The sequence below is a fragment of the Sparus aurata genome, chromosome 14 (assembly GCF_900880675.1).
Source record: "Sparus aurata chromosome 14, fSpaAur1.1, whole genome shotgun sequence".
NCBI classification, from domain to species: Eukaryota; Metazoa; Chordata; class Actinopteri; order Spariformes; family Sparidae; genus Sparus; species Sparus aurata.
Genome location: NC_044200.1, coordinates 24,524,195 through 24,546,627, shown reverse-complemented (window position 1 = coordinate 24,546,627; position 22,433 = coordinate 24,524,195). Strand labels below are relative to the sequence as shown.

Here is a 22,433-nt window from a genome sequence, read left to right as displayed (position 1 = left end):
AAACATGAAGAGAAACACGAAGAGAAACACGAAGAGAAACACGAAGAGGAACACGAAGAGAAACACGAAGAGAAACACGAAGAGAAACACGAAGAGGAACATGAAGAGAAACACGAAGAGAAACACGAAGAGAAACACGAAGAGGAACACGAAGAGAAACACGAAGAGAAACACGAAGAGGAACACGAAGAGGAACACGAAGAGAAACACGAAGAGAAACACGAAGAGAAACACGAAGAGAAACACGAAGAGGAACACGAAGAGGAACACGAAGAGGAACACGAAGAGGAACACGAAGAGAAACGCGAAGAGGAACAGTCAGTGTTGAGGTTTCAGTCAGGAGACGTTTGGTGTTTACGGCTCCTCTGGTTTCTGTTGTGACGACTCCACAGATCATCGACTTTGACAGTTTTATTTTCATATTGTTATTCTTACTTTATCCAAAAGTGACTCTGGGAGTTTCTCTCTCTTCTATTTATTGTGTTAATAAACTCTGAAGCTGGTGACTGTGCAGAGAAAAACATAAACTTAAAGGTTTTTGTATCAAAGGCATTAAAGTCGTTTGTCAGCTGCAGCTGTTTTAACATGGTTGTTTTTCTTTTTCAGAGTTTCATGATGAGTTTTATTAAACAGAAGAAGACGACACAGAACAGATTCACACACGTGAAACACTGAAATGTTCCTTTTCTCACAGGTTGTTTTCTCATGTGAAGAAAATGTATCTAACATATAAACATTTAATTCACATGAGAAAATGTACATTTCATAAGTCGATCACATGTAAAAAGAAACACTGATTTCACATGTGATACCTTAGCTGACATGTGAAAATGATGAATACACATGTGAAGTGTGTGTAAATGTGATGTCATGTGTCATGTTTTGTTTCCACATGTGAAAATTTTATGTACATGTCAAAAAATGTCAATAACATGTGAACACATCTAGTTCACATGTGACATCAGTTCATTTGCATGTTAAAAGTTTTGTTCACATGTTGAAAAAAGCCAGATGCATCAGAAAATGTGTAAATTCACATGTGACAATGTCCAGTTCACATGTGACGTTATGTGTTTTTGCACATGTTACAATTCTATTTCACATATGAAAAAGTTGACTGCATAGAGAAACAGTAGAAAACCTGGAATTCACATGTGAAGAAGAAATTCGACAAGATATTAATGAATAATGTCACATGTGAACAAATCCAGTTTCACATGAGACATTTTCTTATCACATGTTACAGTTCATGTGTCATCTGTTCACATGTGGAGATTTGAATCTACATTAGACAACATGTGAAAATGTCCAGTTTCACATGTGACTCTTTGTTTTCACATGTGCATATTTAATGTACATGTGAACAAATGTCAATAACATATCTACTTCACATGTGACGTTAATATATTTGCACGTTAGAAGTTTTGTGTTGAACAAACCGGACGCATCAGAAAATGTGTAAATTCACATGTGATGTGTTTTTTTTGCACATTACAATTTTATTTCACATGTGAAAAAGTTAAACTGTGGAGAGATATGTGATTTGAATATGAAGGTTTCATGTGAACAAATCCAGTTTCACATGTGACATTTTAGCTGACATGTGAAAATGATGAATACACATGTGAAATGTGTGTAAATGTGATGTCATGTGTCATGTTTTGTTTCCACATGTGAAAATTTTTATGTACCTGTCAAAAAATTTCAATAACATGTGAACACATCTAGTTCACATGTGACATTAGTTCATTTGCATATTAAAAGTTTTGTTCACATGTTGAAAAAAGCCAGACGCATTAGAAAATGTGTAAATTGTCCAGTTCACATGTGACGTTATGTGTTTTTGCACGTTACAATTCTATTTCACATGTGAAAAAGTTGACTGCATAGAGAAACAGTAGAAAGCCTGGAATTCACATGTGAAGAAGAAATTTGACAAGATATTAATAAATAATGTCACATGTGAACAAATCCAGTTTCACATGAGACATTTTCTTATCACATGTTAAAGTTCATGTGTCATCTGTTCACATGTGGAGATTTGAATCTACATTAGACAACATGTGAAAATGTCCAGTTTCACATGTGACTCTTTGTTTTCACATGTGCATATTTAATGTTCATGTGAACAAATGTCAATAACATATCTACTTCACATGTGACGTTAATATATTTGCAAGATAGAAGTTTTGTTCACGTGTTGAACAAACCGGACGCATCAGAAAATGTGTAAATTCACATGTGACATGGTTTTTTTTGCACATTACAATTTTATTTCACATGTGAAAAAGTTAAACTGCGGAGAGATATGTGATTTGAATATGAAGGTTTCATGTGAACATATCCAGTTTCACATGAGACATTTTCTTATCACGTTACAGTTCATGTGTCACATGTGTCTGTTCACATGTGGAGATTTGAATCTACATCAGACAACATGTGTTTTATGTAGATTATTCCAGTTTCACATGTGGCGTTTCAGTGACAGGACTTTATTTCATATTTTCCAACAGACGCTGTGATTCTGTAGAACCACACCAGAACCTCCTCAGGTGTGGAGTTCTGACTGTAGGTTGCTTGGTTCTGTTCACAGCTGGAGGTCAGAGGTCAGACTGGACCTGCTGCTGCTCTGGTTCCTCAGTGACTCTCTGCTGCAGCCTGAAGATGCAAATCTGTGTTTTCCTCCTCATGTCATCTCGCTCTTTCTTTTTCCCCCGCAGCTCCCTCGGGCCATTCCATGGGAAAAGAAACTTTTCCTGCGGCCCTGGGAGAAATCCAGCTATTTTAGGAAAACACGTCACTGCTTTGAGCTGCAGCCCAGAAACTCTCCCTTCTTTCCATCATCCAGCTTTTCTTTCTCTCTCTCTCTGTACTTGTTGCACAGCGCAGCAGTGTTTACCTTCCATTCACAGACACGTCGCTTCCAACTCTGCTCACATTTCACAGAGCAGCGGACTGAACTGCTCTGTGTGTGTGTGTGTGTGTGTGTGTGTGTGTGTGTTTCCGTGCACAGTGCAGGCAGAGCGGAGGCATGACGGATCCTGCAGGTCGTGCACAACTTGTGGAGCAGCTCGGCGGCGGCGGTGGAGACGTCAGCGGGGTTTGGTGTTGAAGCGGCGGCGGCGCGACACCGCAGAGCTCCTGCATGTGTGTGACATGTGGATGACAGCAGGCTGCATGGAGCCGCGCGGACCTGAGCCACAGGTATTCATTCAGCAGCCAATCATGCATGTTTTTTTCCTTCTTTTGCACGAAAATCGCATGTTTCTCCTCCACACCCACCGCTGAAGTGCTCTCATTCATAAAAAGCACGCTCATACGTGCAAACATCACGTCATAATTCAGCAGAAACAACAACAAGTGATAACCTTGAGCCCGCGCCACCGTGGAGACAACAGGTTCATTACGCACGACTCTGTCTGCCTCCAGATTCACATGAGATCGATGTTTTCAGCACTGAGTCGATCTCATGTGCAGCGTGTTTGTTCCTGAATGTGTGGTTCAGCTTCGTGATGATCATACGTGCGTGCGTGTGTGTTTTTATTTCCCCCCTCAGTGAGAGAGCGTGCACGGACACGTCAGCTCGGGGAGGGCAAAGCCTGCTTAAGATGCAGTGAATGTGACAGCCAGCCGAGAGTCCAGACTACAGCAGCGCGTGGACGGGAGAGGTGAGCGTGCTGGTGGGGGGGCACAACAATGCCAGCGGATCCAGCTCACCCGCAGACGTGACGCCGACACAGCAGCGACAAAGAGACGCACACCGGAGACGCTCAGCTGGTTTCCAAATACGCGCGGGGGAGTCGGAGGGGGAACAGAGAGGACTGAGGTGCGGGAAGCGTCGCCCTTGTCTGGGGGGGAAAGATGACAGTGGTGCCCGGAGAGAACCTGGATGAGACTGTGGCACTGGCCGCGCTGTCAGCCCAGGATGTGTACGACCCGGAGCGAGTGGAGAACCAGGAGTGCTGCGAGCGGGTCGTCATCAACATCTCCGGGCTGCGCTTCGAGACGCAGCTGAAGACGCTCGCCCAGTTCCCCTCCACGCTGCTGGGGGACCCGCGCAAGAGGATGCGCTTCTTCGACCCGCTGAGGAACGAGTACTTCTTCGACAGGAACAGACCCAGCTTCGATGCCATCCTCTACTACTACCAGTCCGGGGGGAGGCTCCGGAGACCCGTCAACGTGCCGGTGGACATTTTCATGGAGGAGATTAAATTTTACGAACTGGGGGAGGAGGTGATCGAGAATTTCAAGGAGGACGAGGGGTTCATTAAGGAGGAGGAGCGGCCGCTGCCGGAGAACGAGTTCCAGCGGCAGGTCTGGCTCCTGTTCGAGTACCCGGAGAGCTCCGGACCCGCCAGGGGGATCGCCATCGTGTCCGTGCTGGTGATCCTCATCTCCATCGTGATTTTCTGCCTGGAGACTTTACCTGAGTTCAGAGAGGAGGGCAGGACGTTTGACGAGCAGCCGGCGGGGAACGGAACCGCGCGCGCAAAGAAGCCAAACCCGTTCACGGACCCGTTCTTCATCGTGGAGACGCTCTGCATCATCTGGTTCTCCTTCGAGCTGCTCGTCCGGTTCCTCGCCTGCCCGAGCAAACCCGCGTTCTTCAAGAACATCATGAACACCATCGACATCGTGGCCATCATGCCCTACTTCATCACGCTGGGTCTGGAGCTGGCGGAGCACCAGGGGAACGGACAGCAGGCCATGTCTCTGGCCATCCTCAGGGTCATCCGCCTGGTCCGGGTCTTCCGGATCTTCAAGCTCTCCAGGCACTCCAAGGGGCTCCAGATCCTCGGGAAGACCCTGCAGGCCAGCATGAGGGAGCTGGGACTGCTCATCTTCTTCCTCTTCATCGGAGTCATCCTCTTCTCCAGCGCCGTGTACTTCGCGGAGACGGACGACCCAGAGTCGGGCTTCAGCAGCATCCCGGACGCGTTCTGGTGGGCCGTGGTGTCGATGACCACGGTGGGCTACGGCGACATGTGTCCGGTCACCATCGGGGGGAAGATCGTGGGCTCCCTGTGCGCCATCGCCGGCGTGCTGACCATCGCGCTGCCGGTTCCGGTCATCGTGTCCAACTTCAACTACTTCTACCACCGAGAGACGGAGCACGAGGAGCAGTTCCAGTACACGCACGTGACCTGCGGCCAGCAGCAGTTCGGAGAGTTCAAGAAGAGCGACAGCAGACCGTCTCTGTCCAAGTCCGACTACCTGGGCAGCGAGGACGCGGACTCCATCAAGTACACCAACTGCAGCCCGCACAAAGCCTACACCGGGAAGCTCACCGACGTCTGACCCGGAGACCAGCGACGCACCGGGGGCGCGCGGAGCGAACCTCCCGCCACACCTGGATTATAACAATCACTTTATCTTCCATTACGCGCCCGAGCCGGAGGAGCTCCATGTTCACCTGTAGCAGCTGCAGCAGCTGAAGCACTTTATCATCATTAATAACATCATAACATCATAACATCATACTGTAGGAGCTGTTGTTTGTTCGTTCGTTTGTTTGTTTGTTTGTTGTTGTTGTTGTTGTTGTTGTTTGTGATTCTCAGTAATTTATTGCCACAAGATGCAGGTTTAAAGTTTACATCCGCTCCTCACACACACACACACACACACACACACACACACACACAGGACCAATGGCATCTAACTTTACAGAGTGATGCAGGAGGCACGTGGCTGCTCTTATTATGATCCACACACACACACACACACACACACACACACACACCTGTTCTCTCGCGCTCGGTGGATCAGCTGATGGAATCAATCATCCGCTAATTAAAACCTCTTCGAGTCCAGATTTGATTTTCACTTCCGGTCCGGACTGAAGGCCACGTGCACCCTGTTGTTAAACACTGGGAGGTTAAACTGTCGTTATGAAATCAGCTGTTTCCACCGGACCGACAGCGGCACCGCGCGGCCGAACCGCCGCCCTGCAGCTCCCGCCGCGGAGGCAGTTTCTATAGCAACCTTCCAGACTTTTCCTTTTGTCTGCCACAGGGATGAGAGGATGCTGAGGCCACCACTCCACCATGTTGTGTGGTGGGAAGCCTCCATTTCAGCAGCCGAGCCCGTTTCAGTCAGAACCACACGAGCCCGACCTGCAGCCGGGTCGCTGGTCCAGTGACCTGCTCGTTCAGATCACAGAGGGTTTGAAACTGTCGTTCATCAGGAAGAAAAACACAAAGCGAGAAAATAAATGTTCACATTCGATAGATTGTACAAAAAACAACGATATTCTGGCTGTTTAGAGCTCGACTGATGGTTCTGATCCAGATCTCAGCTGGATCTCATATTGATTTAAATGTTCTGATGGTTCTGATGATCGGATCACGTTCACATTCTTTGTGATTATCCCTCAAATTTGAACATCAAACCCTCAAAAGTCACATTTCAGTGATTCCAAACTTCTTCTTCTGAATCGTCACCTGAAAAATATCACTGAGACAAATATTTGTATCGGCAATAATCAATATATTGACCCAATGTGGTGAGGAAGAAATATGTTTTCAGTACCAAAATGAGTTTTAATCATCAAACTTCAATGAAACTGTAAAAAAAAAAAATCAAAAAAAAAAATCAAATATTTAATCATCAATACGTTTAAATGTTTCTGATCAGGATGTTCGAGCAGAAAAGGGCCAAAATCTGAATCTTTAAAAATTAAATTCTGATCAAATTTCACAATTTTATTCTGAATTCAGTTTCTTGAATGTTGAAATATTAAACGTTTAAAAATCATCTGAATTCACACGATCAATAAAGCAGATCAATAATTTGAAGTCACAACTCAGATTTAATCGTCTACTTTACCCGGTAACTGTGATGTCATCACTGTCCCGACGTTTGTTTTTAAAGGTCAAGTCACGTTTTAAAGTTTACAGTCGATTCTGAAGATCCAGAATGAAAAAGATGATTCTGAAGTAAATATTATGTTTTTATTTATTCATTCCACACATTATATTCATGTATGAATAATATTTACACTGGAGCCTCTCAGTCTGACCGTCACACAAAACAAAACATGTCTTTCGACTCTTGAAAAAAAAAAGAAAAAGAAATCCCGACTTTAAAATCTGGAGCCATCGAGGAAGATCAATACATGTGATCATGAGACCAGAGGGAACTTTAAATCTTATATTTCAAACCAAAATGGACGAAAAAAATCCACCACAAACTTTAATTATGAAGAATAAAAAAAAAAGCAGAAGAGCTGCTTCTAATAATCTGATAATCACTGAGAGGAAGTGATTGATCAGGTGAAGTTCTGTGAGTCACATGATCCAAAAAAGAAAAGTAAAAATATCAGAACCACAAGAACTCAAATCATTTCAACATTAGATTTAATTGTAATTGTATTTTGGCACGTTTCTGCTTCCGTACCGATCAGTCGAGCTCTAATGTGACGATGACTCCAACATGAGACAACAGCTGATCAGTTTGGATCGGTTGATCGATCGGTCCTCGTCAGACGGGGAGCTCTGTGAGGTCACCTGCTGATCTGAAGCTCCCCCCTCACCTGGACTCACCTGGACTCACCTGGACTGAAGAAACGTGGATTTTTAACAAACCGAGGGAATAAAACCGGTCCCAGCGGACACTCGTCACCTGAAGGTCACCTGTTGGATTATTATCTCCACCTGCCGGAGGTGAACTGCTGAGTCATCGACGCAGACGGACGACTGACGGCCGGACACACAGGTGAGTTTATCCATCACAACACATCATGTTTACTCTGTGAAGTCGCTCAGCAGCAACACTGACGGGCTGAGATCCAGAACCTGAGATCCAGAACCTGAGATCCAGAAGCTGAGATCCAGAACCTGAGATCCAGAACCTGAGATCCAGAAGCTGAGATCCAGAACCTGAGATCCAGAAGCTGAGATCCAGAACCTGAGATCCAGAGGCTGGTCTCTTGTGCTCATGTTCACATTGTTATTGAATGTACTTTTGTGTGATTGTTTCAGGACGTCTGCACGACTGATTCATGTGTGTTTTATATTTCACGTTCCTCCTGCAGCAACACAAAACACAGAAACTCAATTTTAAAACAATAAGTTGAAAAGTTCTGGGACGGCAGCCGACCCGTCCTGCAGGCCCACAGCACCTTTACTCTCCTCCCTGTACGAGGCGTCTCATGAAAACATTAAGATACACAGAATCAGCAGTCTAGAATCAGAGAGAGCTTCGTTTAAGATTCATATAACCTGAAGGCTTCTCCTCCTCAGATCCAGAGCGCTGATTCTGTTCTGTCGTGTTACTGAGCAGAACCACATCATCATGTGACAGTTAGTTAACTGGACCAATCAGCAGTGAGACGTATAAAGACATTAATCAGAGAAGATGTGAATTTAAAGCTGCAGTCGTTGATCGTTGACCACCAGGAGGCAGCAGAGCGACGTGTGAGCTCACTGTTTCCCAGAACACTGTCTGAAGATGGACAGGTGGCGGGGTCCGCCACATATAAACACAGTGAAACAGTATAAACTGTTTGTTTATTCAGTCGTGAAGACAAAGAGAGTTTGTTTATTTCAAATCAGCCAATAAGCATCTTCCTCTGCTCATCAACACTACAGACTGCTCCTTTAAATGCTCCACAGTGACTCAGTGGGACAGTTTGAACTTTATCAGAACAAGTAGAACAAACATTTGATTGATCCAAACCGCCTCTGTGCTCCAGAACATCATCAGAACCGCGACTGAAGACTTCTCGCTTCACTTTTAAAGGAAGTAAATATAAAGATAATCAAAACAAAACAGGAGGAGGAGGTTAAAGTTCTGTGTCCTGACCCGTCTCTCACCTTTATTCTTTAAACTCAGATTATTTCAACAAATTCTCACATTTATTAACTAATATACGAACAACCATCCACAGTTTATTATAGATAAATAACAATCCCAGATTATTTACGTGGTGTTACAGATAAACAGCCGGACACAGTTTCTCCTCCGTCAGAGAGAAACAGGAAGCAGCAGCGTCTCTGTGACCTCTTGGTGTCGCAGCAGCAGTTCACCTGTCGGCCTGCAGGTGGCAGCAGCTGCCGCAGGAAGTCAGTTCTGTGCAGCTGTCACCACCACAGCTGGATCATCCCTCAGTGGGCCGGCTCTGATCCGTCCTCTCGGCTGCTGACGGTCCTCTCTCAGTTCAGAACTTCCTTCAGATTCACTGAGAATAAAACACTTTCTGTTTCATTTGTGCCGAGCAGCAGACAGACCTGAGAGGTTTGGGTCTGTTGATGGTGAGGACTGAGCGTCTCAGCTGGTTCTGGTGGTTCTGGTCCAGCCGCAGCTTGAAGCTCACTCACAGTGAACGTCACTGAGTTGTATTTAAGTCATGGATGGAGGTCAGTGCAGTGATTGAAGGAGTGAGGCGAGGAGGCTGTATGTCTGATTTTTTACTCAGACCAGTGAACGCATCATTCCAGCGGTCAGAACCGCAGAGAAGTTCTTTTGTGTCTTGTTTGGACAGAAATCATTTAATTCTTGCTGTTTTTTTTATAGCTGACAGAGTCCAGAAACAGTTCTGGTTGGATTTGTGGACTCAGTGTTCTGTGGAAGATTCTGACTCGATTCTGTTCAATGCACTTAATGAGGAGTTTGTGATTAAACATTCTGTCTGTATATGAGCGTATGAAGCATTTACAATGTGGGTGGGACATTACGGCGAAGTTCTGGAGGTTCTGGAGGTTCTGGAGGTTCTGCCCTACAAGAGTTTTCTTGTTTCCTTTTATCTGGATAAAGTAGAGAACAATATCCGGGTTGATTTGTGATTTAATCCAGACTTCCAGATCTTTGTGGCTCAGGCCTCTGATGTGAAGTCTTAAAACACCCTGTTTCCTAAAGTACCGTACATGTGGACCGGGCCTTCAGGAGGCTGAACCTCGATCACCTTCAACCAGGACTGAGTCTGGGGACAAAGAAGCAGCTTATATTGTGCTTCACTGTGATGTTAGCTCTCTGTTAGCAGCTCATGCTTGTGAACACACACCAGACTCCATTAACAAATGTGGCGATTTTAAGAGTTGTTGAGTTAAAACAAACTTTATCACTCTGTGAAACTCTGTCTCTGATTGATTCTTCATTATCTGGGCCTTCTTGTTAATTTGGCAAATGTTAAACGTGACGATATGATTGTCTTTGAGTAAAAACCTGGTGTTTGTCCCGGAGACGTCTGCGTGTTTCTGCATACAGCAGGACGTTCTGAGTGTCATGTTGGTCCGTCAGCTGTTTGTCCGTCGTATCAGAGCGTGAAGGTGACACGTGGAGGAGAAGGCGTCATGTTCGGAGCGTGTTGTATGAAGCACGCCGCTCCTCCACCTCTCCTCCACCTCTCCTCCACCTCTCCTCCTCCTCTCCTCCTCTCCTCCACCGCTCCTCCACCTCTCCTCCACCTCTCCTCCTCCTCTCCTCCTCCTCTCCTCCTCTCCTCCTCCTCTCCTCCACCTCTCCTCCACCTCACCTCTCCTCCACCTCACCTCCTCTCCTCCACCCGCTCCTCCACCTCTCCTCCACCTCTCCCCTCTCCTCCACCTCTCCTCCTCCTCTCCTCCTCTCCTCCACCTCTCCTCCACCTCTCCTCCTCTCCTCCACCTCTCCTCCTCCTCTCCTCTCTCCTCCACCTCTCCTCCCCTCTCCTCCACCTCTCCACCCTCTCCTCCACCTCTCCTCCTCCTCTCCTCCTCTCCTCCACCTCTCCTCCACCTCTCCTCCTCTCCTCCACCTCTCCTCCACCGCTCCTCCACCTCTCCTCCTCTCCTCCACCTCTCCTCCTCCTCTCCTCCACCTCTCCTCCTCCTCTCCTCCACCTCTCCCCTCCTCTCCTCCCACCCCCTCTCCTCCCCTCTCCTCTCCTCCTCTCCTCCACCTCTCCTCCTCCTCTCCTCCTCCTCTCCTCCACCTCTCCTCCTCCTCTCCTCCTCCTCTCCTCCACCGCTCCTCCACCTCCTCCTCCTCTCCTCCACCTCTCCTCCTCCTCTCCTCCTCCTCCACCTCCACCCCCTCTCCTCCCCCTCTCCTCCACCTCTCCACCTCCCTCCTCCTCCTCCTCCTCCTCTCCTCCTCCTCTCCTCCTCCTCTCCTCCTCCTCTCCTCCACCATGTTACAGTTACATAACGCAGCAGCTCCTGTCAGACTGAGAGCAGCTCTCAGCGAACTGACCGTCGTCCCCCCGGGACGCTTTTTGGTCAGAATCTCTTCCTGTAAAGTCCCTCCTCCCCCACCTCCTCCTCCTCCCCACCTCTCCTCCTCCCCTCCTCCTCCTCCTCCCCTCCTGCCCTGCATGTCCTCTCTGAACATATGCAGCCGGTGCGGGTGGAGGTAAACAGGTTTCCCCTTGGATGACACTGCTGCTGTTGACGGGGCAGAGTTACACTCTGACAGCTATTGTTAGCGTCTTTGTCACCGCTGAGGGAATCTGTCCTGAAGCTTCAAGTGGCCTGCAGTGAGTTACACCACCTCCACCTCCACTAGCACCAGCTCCCTCCAGCCTCCACCCACCCCACTCCTTTTTCCACTTCACGAGAGACAAACAGGCTCAGACCACGTGAAGAGGTGAAGGTGGAGGTGAACACACAACACATAATGATGTTTGGTTCGTATTTAAAAGGTGATGATGATGTTCTGATTCATATAAAATCACCTGAAACTAAAACTGTGCTCGTTGTTATGACTGATTATCACCGACTGTCACAGCTGACACGATGAAATAACTGATAATAGAAACCAACATTCTGATGCTTTTTCAAGCATAGAGGCAGAGAGCATCATGGGATATTAGATCCTTCGGCTCGTGTCGTGTTCCTCTTGTGAAGAAGCGTCGCCACGCCGACACGTGTGGTCTCGTCTACGTCGCGCGGCTCTACAGCTGCAGCAGCTCGACGTTCTGAGCGTGACATCATGGTTGTTGTTCTACTTCTCTGTTCTCATTGGCTGCTCACAACTCAACTGTAAAGGTTAAACACTGTAGAGCTGCTCACAGAACTGAACCAGAACCAGAACTGCAGTTGTCAGTATGAGCAGATTTATTGTGACGTTCATCTTGTTCAGAACCTTCTCTGACCCGGTTGGCTCCATGTTGGTTCTGGTGCCGTGTTGATGAGATGATGTGGTTCACTGAGCTTTAACACAACTGCAACAATCTGTCAAACATCATGTGTGAGATTCTGACCCGGTTCAGACCGGATCAATACTTTATTTATCAGTGAACAAGCGGTGAAAATGAGATCCGTCACAGAAACATCTTCCTGTCACTATAAATACAGTCCTGTCAGCCGGGCTCCTGTTCTGGACCGCGGCGGTGTGAACGGTGTTAAATCTCTCCTGCGTGATGTTGTGTGGATGTTGTGACGCCGTCACCGTGGCGACCGCGGCACAGCAGCTGCTGTCACCGATGGTTTATTGTCGTGCCGGTTCGAGGTCTCGTGACCGTCATCCATCAAGTGTAAGTGACACAGGACGGGTCTTTAAATAACGCCGACCCTCGACCCGAATGTCACACGAAGCCGATGAAGACGCTGAAGTGACGGGCCGAAGGTTTTTAAACACATCGATCAGAAGTCGCAGCTGTAAAGTGTCAACGACAGCTGAGACCCGTGAGAAACACCTCAGAACATTCATCCATCAGTCCAGTAACAGACCCACAGTAACAACAGTTCATTAAATAATCAGAACAAATGTTGTGATGATTTACTTCACAACTCTTTCCACTTTAATCTGACATTTTATGGATTAAAGAAGAAATCTGTTTTTTAGTTTTACACCTCCTGGAGACATTTAATTAACCTGAAACTGAAAAATAATGATTTAAATGATTTCTGTCATCCATAAAAAGTCAGATTAAAGTGAAATGTGTTGTGGAGTAAATCATCACATGCAGGTCTGTTCAGTGTGTTCCTCCATCATCTCTCATAGGCTTCAATACAGCAGAAAGCTTGGAGGCACTGGTTGCATTAGTGTTAATCACGAGGTTGCAGTGAGCTCTGGTTCGGACCGGTTCAGATGCAGGTTGAGGTTTGGGTCAGGTTGAGCTTGCTGGTGTGTTATTATGCTAATGCTAGCACACAATAAAACCCTCCTGATTTAAAGCCGCTCCTCCCTCGTGGCAGCAGACCGACTGACGGACCTAATTACCGGCAGCACCTCGTGCAGCGGGCAGATTAAACCTCATTGATTATCACTTGATGCCTCTTCTCTCTCTCTTCCTGGAGGACGGTCTATTTTTAGCTGTTACTACATGGAGAATGTGCAGCCAGGCTCACAGAAGCCAGCTGATAATACCTTGAGTCCGCTGGAGCGAAGTGAAGCTCGACAAACCGCAGCGAGCGTCTCCACCGGGTTCTCTTACCAACGCCGTGCGGCGCACAGCTGATCCGACCGCTGCCGTTTACGCTCCGACTCACCGTCTGCCGGCTCGTCGTGTTCCGACTCATCACGTCCGTCTGCACCAGAGGTTCTCTGCTGAGCACTTCCCCACCAGCGGCACCGATTAAACTGGGTCAATAAAGTTTCTGACTGGGTTCAAACCTCCCGCGGCCCCCGGAGGTTTGATCTCAGAGGGCCGGCTGGTTCTCAGGTGAACTGTGGCTGATAATCACTGTCAAACACAAAGAGCTGCAGTGTGTGTGTGTGTGTGTGTCGGCCTGAGACGAGGCAGGATCAATAAACTCACAGATTTAGATTCAGCTGTTTGGAAAACACACATTTTATATTGCAGTGGCCGCAGCGACTCTCTCTGGTCGGCGTGGCGGACGCTGTCGGTCGGCGCCGTCAGCTCCCGGTGTGAACAGTCAGCAGAGTAAACAGGAAGTGATGGCTGCTGGTCCGTCCTGTCCTCGGCTCTGCTTCCTCAGCATGTGACCGATGGAGATGGCCTGGAGTGTGTGTGTGTGTGTGTGTGTGTGTGTGTGTGTGTGTCAGTGTTCAGATTGTGAGTCCAGTTATCTCCACATATTGACTCTCTGAAGTTTGCAGATAAAAACACTGATGTTTTTACTTTTTGGTTTGGAGGATGAGTTGTGTTGTGTGTTCCTGAGTGACGTCACAGTCGTGGAAACACTTGTCACACATTTGTGTCTCACATCTCAGATTTAAATACATTCGTGTCTGTGCAGTCTCAGTACAGACGGACAGAAAACAAAAACACAAAATGTGGCTACTTTGCTGAATTTTTGTTAAACGTGCGATACGTAAGAATGTTGCGTTCATTCTCCCGACAAATATCAGAAATATGAGCGCATGTCACCAGAGTACCTGCTAACTGCTGCTAACTGCTGCTAACTGTAGCTACTGTCCAGAGCACCAGGTGAGCGTTGGTGCTAACACCGCTAACACAGGAGCGTTGGGCGGTTTTCTGGCTAGCTGGCTAGCATGCTAACGTCACATCTACACTGTTATTTGTTCACATTCTGTTGATCATTTTTGTTCATATTTGAATGTTTTCAACTAAATCTCTCACTTATTGCAACGTGAAAGCATCTAAGAGAAACTACGGAGCAGCTTCCCTCCTCGCTTCATCCTCGGCACTCCAACATGAGAAAACAGATTTATATTTTATGACGTATTCGAGCAGGATCAGTCAGAACCTGAGCCAGTATCGAGAACAACTATTTAATTATTTAGTCTCATTTGCTCATGTAGCTTCATAGAGACACATTTAAGCAGAAAAGTGTGCAAATATTATGAGAGTCACAAAGTGTCGCTAGCTGCAGACTTGATTTAAAACATCAGATGTCTCCACACAGCTCGTCTGCTGTGAGAACAGATCACAGACTGATCTGAGAACAGATTTACACCTTTATTAAGATGAAGTCTTCACTCAGCTGCTAAGCTAACAGTGTTAGCATGCTCCCCGTCTGATGGGAGCTGCTGACTGAGTTGTAAGTTTTGTGTGACCTGCTCCTTTAACAGACAGAACCACTGTGTCGTTTGAACCTCACGTTGAGGATCTTCTTCCTCTTCTTCTTCTTCATGTGATCATGAGTCCTGCAGGTTCAGGTTTTACTCTGTACCGGACCAACACTGTCTCTGTCTGTGTTTCAGGGACGAGCTCCTCCACCTCGCTTCCTCCTCGCTGCACCTCGTCAAACCAAAAGAGTACGACGTCTCTGCTTCCCCTGCTCCTCCTCCTCATCCTCCTCATCCTCCTCTTCTTCCTCTGATGAAGGTGAAACAAACTCTGGATAAAAACACTGACACTCATAGGAAACACGGAGCTATGAGACGCCTTTCCATTACACGAGGACATCCTGACTGATTGTTTAGCAGCGGGACTCTGAGGTACGACTAACGCTACTTGAATCATCCGCTTCGTGTATCCACGACGTGTCTGCTGGCTGACGGAGGCCAGCGTATAATCACCAGTGGATGTTTGTTGGGGAGCTGTAGAGAAACAGAACCTGTGCGTCTCGTCTGTACGTTGCATATCATATTCAAACCAAAACATATTATTGCATGCCTGGAACGTAGAGCATGCGAACAGAGGACGGCTCGACCCGGCACGATAATCTGCACCGAGGGAACAACAGCGACGACCGCTCATCGATATCACGTTAATTACAATGATTCTGTTCGACTGGTGGAATAAGTTGCTAAATCTATATTTTTTAAAGTATCATACTGTATATGTTTTATATGGAGAGGGATCGGTGAATTATTTTGTAGATTTTTAACATTTTTGCTAATGTGTTGTAATTATTTTGTCTCGATTTCCTTTTGTTTGTTTTTTTCATTTTTTCATTTTTTTGCCTTTGTAAAAACAGAGCAGCTCGAGGAAACATGTCCGCCTGCCGAGAAACACTTTACAAACGAGAAACGAACTCCTGAAAGACGAACGAGTGGAAACAGCAGCAGCAGCGGGAAGAGTCGGCTGGAAGTCATTCATCGCAGACGTGTGACATCTGAGTTTTCTCCGAATGATTTTGAATGTTTCTGATTGTGTTTTGGGTGTTTTGATCACAATGCTGTATATCTGTTATATTGAGAACATCTACCTCAGTGTCCGCTCATTGACGACAGAAGCTTTAACACCTGAATGACGCCGGTGAGTCTCCATCATCTGAACGCTGTCATCAGACCTGGGTTGAGTTTTTTTTAATGCCTCTCTAATTATCTGGTGCGATTACAGAAACCCAAACGCTCTATAAACTGCCATTTAATAACTCGGAGAAGTCAGAAAATAAAGCAAAACATCCGAGGAGAAATGTAAAGCGTGTTAACGAGGGAGGAATATATATGAAGCCAATATCGGCCTTTTAATTAAATATCAGATGTCATCCAGCCGGACGGCAGCGACGCAGCTCAGAGCCTGACATCACGACTTTCTTTGCACATTTTAATTTATTTGTGAAATTGTTCAGACGTTTGTGTGACTGTGTTTGATTAAATGTTGATTTAAGGGCAATAATGTTCTGCAGAGGGTTCCTGCTAGAGAAGAAATGGAGCTGGTCTTAAAAACTGTTCAACCTAAAACATTTATTAGTTTAAGGTTTTAATGGAAAAATATTTTTTATGTTTTTTACGAGGTTTTTCATACAAAACAATAATCCGGTCCCTGAAAGTGTCAGGCACAAAAAAGTGTTTAAGTTATTGGAAGAATCTGTAAATTTGGGAAATCCTGCAGATTCATCGACCTCAGATGAGAAGATGGAGATCCGTCAAATCTCCGTCCAGAGTCCGGTTAAGATGTGCTGAGCCTAGCTTAGCACAAAGACTGAAAGCAGAGGGAAACTGTTAGCCTAACATACATGTTTCAATGATTAAAAGCTGCCTGTTGTCACGGTTTTAGGAGCCGTTAGCACCGGAGCTACGACTGTGATACAGAAAGTGTCGTGAGAGTTTGGGTCGGGACGTTTCTCGTCTAGCTTAGAACAAAAACCAGAAGGAGGAGAAACTAGAGAGGTGTAGTCTGTAGTCCCAAAACCCAGAAATCAGTTAGCATGTTAGCATGTTAGCACACCTGGTCCCCTTGTCTCAAAGTCTGTGAGTTTGTTGAATGTGTAACTCGATTATTCAACATGTCGTATGATAATTAACACAAATGCTTCACGGGAAAATGATGAAGTTATGATGCTTCATATCCAAAAGGTCAAAGGTCGGCTTCACTGTGACATCATAATATTCAGCTCAGGAACATGTCCGGTGTGTGCGGCAGTCATGTCCTTTTATTTTCCTCGTGGTAGAGCTAAGCTAGCAGTTTTCCCCTGGATGCTAAACACATCCTGAACGACCCTCCTCTCATCCGACACCGTGAAGATCGCAGAAACATATTTCATAATCACAAAACGTGACTGCGTCTCCGTCAGACTGCTAGCATCGACTCGTTGAATTCTGCTCGGCTCGGACGTAAAAACAGCCGAGGGTGATTTCTGTGTGACAGAGGCGCTGATGAGCTGTGACTCCACATTAGCTGTGGTGATTAATGTATTCTGCATTCTGCATGTGCAACAGTAATGACATAATATTCCCTCTGTGAGTGCAGCGCCGTCCTCCATCACCAAACCTGTGACTTACAGTCAGCCTGCTCAGATTTCCACATATTTAACCATCACTCCATCTTCACTGTAACATCCGTTGTTCTTCATGCTTCACCGTCATCAGAGTTCATTTCAGTCTCGTCACCAAACTGTTTCATTTCATGCAAAAATCAGAGAGAGCAATAGTGTGAGTGATTTCTGAGTTCTGGGAAAATCAGTGTGGAAGAAAAAATGCATTTTGATTTCTTTTCTGTTTTTTTTTTTTTTTTTTAATTTCCAGTTATTGTTGCCATTGTTCATTTTGACAATCTTCAATTGTGATCTATTTTTGATAAAATAAATCTTTAATCATGTTCCGTTTGGATCTCCATGTGTCTCAGATCAACGCACATGCAGATGTGTCATTTCTGTTTTCTTGTTGGGTTTTTTCCACGAGAGGCCGACTGGATTCAAACAGCGTGCTTCTTCTTTGTGTAGTTGGGATTAAAAACACCATCACATCTCTGTTACCATCATCACTGTGGGACCTCTGTGAATTGGTCAGTTGGGAGGAAGGGACAGAAGTTAAAGTCCAACTCAAATTAAACTGTTTTTCACTTTGCCGTTCACACTCAACAGCTGCACTCATTCCCTCCTCACGGTGAAACACTGATGCTCCCTGTGGTGGAACGTCGCCACTGTTGTTCTCTACGATGTAAAACCGGCACTCGGCCGTTCCTGCTGGTGTTTAACCGGCACGCCAACGTTTCGCCAACAGGTTGTCACTCCAGCAAATGGCGACAAAAAGGAGCATTTCTTATATTCCCAAAGACGTCTTTTCCTTTTCCTTTCAATACTTTTTGACATCTTTGACTGAAAGGTGGATACCTAAATGCAATTCCAGTTGGAAAGTTCACTTCCTAAACAGGAAGCAGTGTGTTGTCAGTGTCAGTCTGCATCCATCTACATATCTCCTGGTTATATTGTGATAAAACATTTCTCTCATCACCTTCTTCCATTTCCATACTATAGACTTTGTAGGTTTTGCTCCTGTCATCATCTTCCACTACAGTTTGTAACCATAACAACAAAGTCCCCCAGAGATGTGACATCATCAGTAGGAGCCAACTGAAGGAAAGATACCTAAGTCAGATAGAAAGACTTCTGTATGCTGAAGGTAACAGGCGTCGTCGTCTGAAGGAACGATGGAAAACAAATTATTCCGATTGAAATATCGTCATTAGAAAATATGAACGTGGGTTAAAGAAATGTTCTTGTATCTGCTTGTCGAGGAACCGCAGCTAGAAACAGTTTGGGGCAAAATACTTGATTCTATATAAACTATATATCCATATTAAAATAAAGAATTGTTCATTTGTTGATTTTCATGTGACAACTTGTAAACAGAGAAGTAAAATACAAACAGAAGTAAATGATGAGGTCATCAGAAGTATGAAACGACACGTCTTTAGTTGCGTCTCCGACTTTAAACCAAACGACAGCCTTGAACTTCTTTGTGAAAAACACAAACAAACTGTTCTTTAACATGCAAATCATAACAACATTAATATCTGCAGGGGTTTGGAAAAGAAATGACAGAAAATAAACATGCAGTAGCCGTTATTAACAGTTATTCATCAATAAGCAATAATGCATGAAGAGTACAATATCATCAGCGTAGATGAGTTGTCTGGTTGTTCATGTCTGTGCATAAAGAGTTAATAGTGCCTTAATCATAACCTGATTTAAGTTATAATGCGGTCAGATGCATCTGAAGTACCATAGAAGAAGAAAGTGTGTAACTATATTAGCACTGTAGGGATGCAATCGACTGGTTGTGCGTAGAAATAATGTATTGTAAATTAATGTATTGATTGTAAAGTAAGTAGTCTTCCTGGTTGGTGTTGTGAGAGGAAAATAATATGAAAGTAAAAATAAATCTCTTCTATGGAAGCTCAAAGTGGACGAGACTACATGTATTATTTAGACTGTTTGTCTTGTGCAAGAATTATTTTGTTTTCTTTTGTGAACTACCATTGTTTTCCCAGCCACATAATATAAATGATAAAATAAACATTATATAAACTATATTATCTTTCAATAAGTTAATAAGTTCTGATAAGTGAGGAGTTTTCTTGTTATTTTGGACGACAAAAACAAAATGTGGTGTTCTGAAAAAATATCTATATTAATCGCATTCGTGTCTACTTTCAGTTTCCCTCGTTGGATTTTAAAAACATTCCTTTTCTGTCTCGATACAGATTTTCTTTGGCAGCTTGTGACAGTAAAACTGTCGACTGAGATATTTTAGTCTTCACTTTCAAGAATGATTTCAGTTCAGGTGTGAAACTAAGTGAAATGAACTAAGTTAATTGAGATGAAAGTGAAACAAACGTTTCGTCTTCATCTACACTGAAATCAGGTCATATGAAAGTGAAATATACTGTAAACTGTAGATTTAGAGTAGTAGATTTACTTTTTCCTAAATTAGGCAAACTTTTCCTTTTGAAGCCATTGAAATCACAAATATCCAGCAGCTTGTATTGTTACATTTTGTGTTTAACAAACCGACTGATGTTTAAAAGGTGCAATATGTGATAATTTTAGGTCAAAACATTAAAAAGTTACCAAAAACTATTGACTGAATGTTATGAGTTGAAGACGTCTAAGTTTTGTGTTGCAGAGTCAGCCAAAGAAGTTAGCATGCTAACCAGCTAGCCGCAGCCCTATAAAACCACTCTGAGCTCTCAGTCTCGTCCACTAGCTGCACGGCTAACTGAGCTAACTAACTTCAATTAGAGGTTACTTTGAAATGCTGAGCCCTATTTGTGTTTAGTAGGACTTCAACAAGTACCCAATTCTTACATACTGCGCCTTTAACTTCAAAATGTGTTTTTTTTAATCTCAACACACTTTGTCAGGGTGACGTCTCTTCATACTGCTGGTCTGGAAAAGAGCTGATGCTGTTTCATGAGATGAAAACAAATGTAAAACTTTGTGATGTGACTAAGATTGTGATTGTAAATTCAGACGTCATAGAAATATAGAAAAAAAAAACAATTTAAAGACGTTAAAGAAATTCAAATTGAGTTTATCTGGTGCATCATTTTGAGAAATTACCAGCCGACCAAATATTGTCCATAAAAACTGAAACATCGTTTGAATTATCTGAAGTGTTTGTGTTGACTTACATTGATTGTCCATCAAAGCATGTTAATGATATTGATAGATTCTCATCAGACGAGGTCAGAAATGGTGTCTTCTAATTGATATGTGGTTTGATTTTCACAGGTCAGGTAAAATCCAACATCTATCTGTTTTATTTTTTATACTATGCTGTAAAAATTTAGAGGAGTGAAACAAGACTGAGAGAGAGAGACTTCATAAAATAGTAAAAAATAACTGTAACTGTCATAGATACTTACCGGCATGAGTGTAACAACTGCAGTTTGTCTCTGTGTACCTGAGGTCGGTCCTGTGTTCATCCACTCACCTGTGTGTTTGTGTTTCCTGCTAACAGCTGAAACTACAGTGACAAAACTGTCTGCAGAACCTCAACGTGTGTCTTCAGTGTTTGAAATCTCAATTGTGTTTTGCTGTATGACGACAGGTATAAAGTTAAATAGCAGAAAAAAAAGAGAACAAGTCCCTCATGATGTAATAATATATGTCAGGCTTGGGATCGTTCATATTCCTGTATATGCACAACAGAGTCATTCTGAATAATAGTTGTGACTACGTTTAATGTGGCCTTTTCTTTCTCTTTAATGTACTGCAATGTTGTAAATGATTTGTATAATATAATATAATGTATATTAAAGTTAACAAGGCTTTATGTTTCTACCACCTATGTTTAATAAATAAATGAACTGTGCTCAAATGTATAACGTGAACTCTTTCTTTAAATCAGGTCAGGTTTCGTCTTAAGAAAGGTTGACAGCAGCTTCACTCCCAACTCGTCGAACACGGCAGCTTGGTCGGTGGCCTTAAAGGTTGAGTGTGTGTGAAGAAACAACTGCTTGGACATCTTGTCAAAGACATCTATGCAGAGTGCTGCATATATCTACGGAAGTTAGCATGCTAACTAAATAGCTCCCATCTATTTTGCACCTCAAGAGGTGACAACCCGAAAGTAATCAAAACCAACACTTCCCTGGTGCTCCGGGCTTCCAGTCTGGGCAGAGTTAGCTAATACGACCGCTATCTGCAAGGTGAACTCAACTTACTGGTTAACAGCAGCTACAGTTAGCAGCAGGTAGCGGTAACACTGATGATACGCAGCACCCTATTTGTTTACATTCTCACAAATTGCAACTTTAAGCCTCAGACTCTGACACTTTACCTTCCCCTCGAGTGTCAGTTTTGCAGGTGGAGCTCAATGATAACCAGTTCACATATGCAACATGTTTGGAGTTGTTAAAACACTGTCATTTGGTTTAAGCACAAAAAGTGCTTGTTGAGGTTTTGGAAAGATCCCACAGTATGATCTTTCCTAAACCTCAACAAGCATTAAATAAAATGTTCACTCACTTAAAGTCACGTTACTCCAAAACAAATCAACCTTGACTCTCAGTCTTGGTTGTAACCTCAGCCTCCAGAAGGTAAGTCCAGAGTCCAGTGCACAACCCATCCAACCACCCGGACCTCCCAACTCACTTTTGATTTTACAGGAGTAACTTCAACGTCGAACTTGGAGACGTTTGGCCACGCAGCTGGATCTGACACGATGGGAATGAAAACAGGCTGAAAACACATTCAGTTTTTAGGCATTTTTTTTTGGCTGAATTTGTTTTAATTGTTGCGATCGCAACTCTGCAGCCTCCTGGAGCGACTGATTGAAGCAGTATTTCATTGAAAACGTTCTTATAGCTGAAGATTGTCTCTTAACGACTTTTTTTATTGCTTTTTGCTGTGATCTATAGCGGCTCAGTAGCGCCGCCAGTCCTCACGGGAGCAATGAAGTTGTATCATTTT

At 44.5% G+C, this 22,433-nt stretch overlaps 2 protein-coding genes across 2 annotated transcripts in view; both read left to right on the top strand.

Moving 5' to 3' along the window:
* LOC115595755 (NACHT, LRR and PYD domains-containing protein 14-like) overlaps positions 1-22,433 on the top strand; it is a 965,684-nt gene that overhangs the window by 374,011 nt on the left and 569,240 nt on the right.
* LOC115595781 (shaker-related potassium channel tsha2-like) lies at positions 2,848-21,343 on the top strand. The gene is made up of 3 exons (XM_030440600.1): positions 2,848-3,204; positions 3,557-7,713; positions 15,049-21,343. The coding sequence occupies exon 2, from the start codon at positions 3,862-3,864 to the stop codon at positions 5,296-5,298; it is 1,437 nt and encodes a 478-aa protein (XP_030296460.1). The 5' UTR covers positions 2,848-3,204; positions 3,557-3,861; the 3' UTR covers positions 5,299-7,713; positions 15,049-21,343.